Source organism: Portunus trituberculatus, chromosome 46, assembly GCF_017591435.1.
Source record: "Portunus trituberculatus isolate SZX2019 chromosome 46, ASM1759143v1, whole genome shotgun sequence".
Classification (NCBI taxonomy): domain Eukaryota; kingdom Metazoa; phylum Arthropoda; class Malacostraca; order Decapoda; family Portunidae; genus Portunus; species Portunus trituberculatus.
This window is the reverse complement of record NC_059300.1, coordinates 24,584,644-24,590,643: the sequence shown is the minus strand read 5'-3', so window position 1 is coordinate 24,590,643 and position 6,000 is coordinate 24,584,644. Positions and strand designations below refer to the sequence as shown.

Sequence of the window (6,000 nt, the reverse complement as noted above, 5' to 3'; positions counted from 1 at the left end):
ATAATTGTTAATCCAGTTTCATCATCATTAGCAGCAGCAACATCATCCTTAACATTATCATCATCACCAGCATCATCTATGTCATCATCATTACCATCTTCTTCAACATTCTCCCCCACCTCATCAACATTCTCCCCATCATCATCATCATCATCATCTTTGTTAACATCATCACCATCATTATTGTCATCATCATTACCACCAGACTCCTCTTCAGGAGTATGCAATCCCTCGACTTCAACATCTGCAGTTCTGCTACCGGTCTCTTCACTGACTACCAGTCCTGTCTGTGTTGCTTCCACCTCGTTGTCTGTAACAAATAGTACAGTGACGTTGATCCCAAGCAAAGGTAACACAGTGCCAATTGGAAACAATGCAGTGCTTGCTGTAAGTGACAGAAATGCTGTGCAGACTCAAATAATAACATTAGATCAAAGTGGAATCTCAAAGGAGAGCTTGAAACGGAAAGAGTTGGTGCCTGTTACTGTGCCAGTTCCCACAAAGAAAAAGTGTGTGTCAGATTCAGATCAAACAAACAGTAGTGTTCCCAAATCTGGAAGTACATTGCACTTTGCTCAAAAGAAATCCAGCCCTGTGAGTTCTTTTGGGGAAAGTCTTCAATCAAAGGTTCCCATAACTCCCATCATTGGCTCATTGCGGACTGCAACCAACATTACAAAAGTCCTCACTTCTCCAGTAGTTTCTCAGGCCAAATCTTTGTGTTCAGGCAAACCTGCATCAATGCTGTTGGTTAGCTCTCCATCTCAGTCATCAAGTGGACAGGTTCCATCTTCTCCAATATCAAGGACATCACCAGGCATGAGGGTATCTCCAGGTCCTTCACCTTCACCATCAAGACTGTCCCCAGTTGTGCAAGTGGTCCCTCCTTCATTAGGTGCAACACTAGCCTCCAGTCCCCCAGGAACTCGAACTGTTGTCGTTACTGGACCCTCCAAACCCATAGAAGTAGAGGTTGCACTTAGCCAGGGGGCAAAGACTAATGTACAGACTATTGGCTGTCTTTCAACTGTGAGTGGTGCTCCCAAAGTCAAGACTGTTAAAGCATTGCCTCAGGTGAGTAGAAACGTTGAATCATTGTTGATTTTATGCTGCTTTGGTGTCTTTGGTGGTATGTTTTATTTACCTGAATGTTTGGCATATTGTTTCACTTACATCAATTTTCCCAGGCACTATCTAAAAACGTGGTTCTTGTCTTATGTATAGCGTACACCTCTTTATTTTTTCTAAATGGAATGGTGGCTGTGGGATGGACAATTTCTTGATAGAGTCTTGTAAAGCAGCCTTTGAAACAAGATGGTTCACTTACATGTCCACACACACACACACACACACACACACACACACACACACACACACACACACACACACACACACGGCCCGGTAGCCAGAGGAGCCAGATGACTGGGGTTCGATTCTCCGGCCGGTGGAGATATTTGGGTGTGTCCTTCACGTAGCCCTGTTCACCTAGCAGTGAGTAGGCACGGATGTAAATCGAGGAGTTGTGACCTTGTTGTGTGTGGTGTGTGCCTGGTCTCAGGCCTATCCCAAGATTGGAAATAATGAGCTCTGAGCCTTGCTCTGTAGGGTAACGCCTGGCTGTCTCACAGAGACTGCAGCAGATCAAACAGTGAACACACACACACACACACACACACACACACACACACACACACACACACACACACACACACACACACACACACACACACACACACACACACACACACACACACACACACACACACACACACACACACACACACACACACACACACACACATATATACACACACACATACATATATATATATATATACATATATATATATATATATATATATACACATATACACATACATATATATATATATATATATATATATATATATACATATATATATATATATATATATATATATATATATATATATATATATATATATATATATATATATATATATATATATATATATATATATATATACATATATATATATTATACATACCACCCAGAACCAGTGCTTGGGAATATGAACAGTACCAAATGGTGATGAGAAATACTCTAGACAGAATGAAGCAAGAACTCATCAGAAAGGATAGAGTGATGATAGTTGGAGACTTTAATTGCAAAGAAATAGTGTGGGAAGACTACGAAGTGGTGAACGGTGGTGAGTGGGCAGAAGAATTGTTAAAGGTAGCAACAAATAACTTGATGACACAGTGGGTGAGATCACCAACAAGGTGCAGGGGACAAGATGGTGCAGCAAGGTTGGATTTGGTATTTACCAGGGGCATCTCTCTAAAAGGAAATTGAACATAAATGTCCCTTGGGAGAAGCGATCATGATGTCCTAAGCTTTGAGCTGGATACAGAATTAAGCACGAATAAGATTGTGGAACGCAGGGAGGAAAAATTAAATTATATTAGGGCAAATTATAACCATATAAGGGAGTTCTTTAATGAAATTGACTGGTCCGTGGTATACCAGGAAAGGGATATGCAATTGAAATACGATAAATTTATGGATTTGTATAACTCTGCTGTGAAAAAGTTTGTGCCATATTACAGAAAGAGGACTTTAAATAATAAACAGTGGTTTAATAGAAATTGTGAAGAAGCAAAAAAGAACAAAGAAAAGGCATGGAAGAAACTTAAGAAAAACAGTGATGTATTATCAAGAGAAGTTTACAAAACAGCAAGGAATAGATATGTTGAAGTAAGGAGAACAGCACAGAAGGAATATGAACAGAGGGTGGTGGAAAACTGTGAGTGACCCAAAACTGTTTTACAAATTCATAAATGGAAAACTAAATATAAGGGAGGCAAGAGTAAATGTAAAAAATGGGGAAGAAGTATATGAGGATGCTGGAGATATAGCTGAAATTTTAAACGACAACTTTTGCAGTGTTTACAAAGGAGGAGCATTTTATGGGAGGAAGACCTACGGAAATAAAGCAAATGCAGGACATCATGGTTACTAAGGAAGATGTAAGAAAAATTATAAGCAATCTGGAGATTAATAAATCAATGGGGCCTGATGGCATATCTGGGAGGTTGCTAAATGAATGTAAGGATCAGTTGTTGAACCCCTTATTTGATATTGTGGAAACCTCCATACGAACAGGATTAGTGGCAAAAGAGTGGAAAAGAGCTGACATTGTGTCTATATATAAGAATGGTAGTAGAATGGAACCGCTAAATCAGGGGTGGGCAACCTCCGGCCCGTGGGCCACATAGTGCAAGGTATGTGATAGTAACCCTGCTAGGCTTTATTAATGCAATCTGATGGATACTAAAAGTAGAGAAGAAACTCTAATAAATTTTAAGTTTTTAAATGAATAAATTATACTATTGAATTACTTTACATTTCATCATTATTATTATTATGATTATTATTATTAGTAGTAGTAGTAGTAGGAGTAGTCGTGTGTGATGCTTTTATTACTATAGTATTCCATGCATTTGTCTCAGAGACCTTCCAAGAGTCTCATCTGGCACTCACTCTAAAAAGGTTGCCTGCCCCTGCGCTAAATTATAGACCAGTATCGTTGACTAGTATATTGTGCAAGGTATGTGAAGAAGTAATTAAAGCTAAGTGGAGTGAGTATCTAGAAAGTGAAAACATTCTGAGTGAAAGACAGTTTGGTTTCAGAAAAGGAAGATCGTGCATATCCAATTTATTATGTTTTTATTCAAGAGTGACTGACATACTACAACATAGAGAGGGATGGGTGGATGCTATCTACCTGGACTTGAGAAAGGCCTTTGATAAAGTACCACACAATAGACTGATGTGGAAACTAAAGAAGATTGGAGGAGTAAATGATAAACTAGCAAAATGGATGGAAAATTACTTAATGGGAAGAGAAATGAGAACAGTGGTGAGAGGAAGGAAGTCCGAGTGGAAGAAGGTAACCAGTGGAGTTCCACAAGGGTCAGTGCTGGGTCCCATCATGTTTTTGATTTATGTTAATGATATGCCAGTAGGAATTGACAGTTACATGAACATGTTTATGGACGATACTAAAATTATGAGGAGAGTAAAGAATGTGGAAGATTGTAACAAGTTACAGGAAGATCTTGATAAAATATATGAGTGGAGTAAGGAGTGGCAGATGGAATTTAATATAGACAAGACCCATGGTATGAAAATGGGAAGAAGTAGATACAGACCAAACTGGGATTACAGGCTGGGTGATGAGAAAATTAAAGAGACCAATGAGGAGAAAGACTTAGGAGTAACTGTGCAAAACACTTTGTCACCGGAGAAACACATTAACAAGATTTTTTTGAAAACATATAACATGCTTCAAAATATTGGCCTTGCGTTCCACTACCTAGACGAAGGAATGATGAAGATATTATGTACCTTAATAAGACCCCAGTTAGAATATGCAGCTTGTGTCTGGTCACCACATATGAAAAAAAATGTGAAGAAGGTAGAAAGGGTATAGAGGCTGGCAACAAGGATGGTACCAGGACTCAGGGAGTTAGACTATGAGGAAAGACTGAGGAAGCTGGGGCTGACCACATTAGAAGAGAGAAGTACAAGAGGAGACATGACAACTATGTATAAATTGGTGAACAAGATTGACATACTGGATAGAGAATTGATAAAGTTGACCACAAGTAATCATCTCCGAGGACATGGAAAAAAGCTAATAAAAGACATCTGTCTAAATGACGTGAGAAAATACAATTTCCCGCATCATAGCATTGATAAGCGGAATAAACTGAGCAGTGATGTCGTTGACGCAGTGTGTGTCAATCAGATGAAAGAGAGATATGACAGGAATGGACAAGGAGACAGGACACAGAGAGCTTAGCTCGGGCCCTGTAATACACAAATAGGTAAATACACACACACACACACACACACACACACACACACACACACACACACACACACACACACACACACACACACACACACACACACACACACACACATACCGCTGCCGAGAGAGGAAGTCCGAGGACGGCTCGTCTCTGGCTGTGGACGGGGAAGAGGAGAAACTACCTATGGTGTTTACAGGGCCCGGGTATTTCTGTGTTAATGTCCTATTAATGTCCTACTGTCGCAAAGTGCAGAAAGTGGGCCATTTTCAAGCGCGGGATATGGAGAGTGGTCCCTAAGCGGAGAGTGTCAGCGGTGTTTTGTTTGAGCCGAAATCAGCTGGCGATAACAATCATGGCATCCACCCCTCGACAAGCCCGGGACTTTGAAGGTTTTGTGACCACTCCAAGAGGACTAGAGAAATTAGACATGGATGCAAGAATTCAGGCATTAGAAAGTAAGTTTCTAAACATTAAATCCATAGAAGAAAAGCTAGATAGAGTCATAGCAGAGAACGATACCTTCAAAAAAGAAATCTATTTGTTAACGATAGAGAACAAAGAGCTATTGAGGGAAAAAGTGGAAATGGAGAGAGAAAACCAACATCTAAGGAAACAATGTGACGAGATGAAGGCTAAACTCCTCGAAATGGAGAAGAAAATATCCGAAGGGGACTTGGGGAAGGAGGAATACCTTAACTTAATTGATGCCAGGATGAAAGAAGTGAAACATGAACACCAGGAAGTACAAAGGTCCTTTAGGGAGATAGTGAAAAAGCAGGAAGAAGAAAATAAAAGTGATTACACAGAGTGAAATGGTAAAGGCATTAAAGGAAAATGAGTATGTGGTGAAAGATATTGCAGAAAAGAAAAAATGCGTGATCATAACAGGATTGAGGGAGGAAACTAACAGGAACTGGCAAGATAGGAGGGGTAAGGAAAATGACAGGATTAAGTCTTTACTGAATAAGATCTCAGAAGAGGAAGACCAAGTTTTTTTGGAAGATGAGAAATGGGAGGCTGAAGAAGTGGTGGATAAAACAGACGGAATAGACATTACACTGACGGAAACATGAAAATAAGAGATTAGGAATGGAATTCAAGTGACTTACACGAATATAGATGAATTTCTGTCTAAGAGGC

General features: G+C 39.7%; 1 protein-coding gene across 7 annotated transcripts in view; it reads left to right on the top strand.

The window, feature by feature from the left end:
- The window catches only part of LOC123520011 (polycomb protein Asx-like), a 141,764-nt gene that overhangs the window by 96,953 nt on the left and 38,811 nt on the right, over positions 1–6,000 (top strand). For all 7 annotated transcript variants that reach the window (XM_045281800.1, XM_045281804.1, XM_045281803.1 and 4 more), the window contains one exon: positions 17–1,074. In XM_045281800.1, the coding sequence (XP_045137735.1) occupies positions 17–1,074 (1,058 nt within the window). The remainder of the gene's footprint in view (positions 1–16; positions 1,075–6,000) is intronic.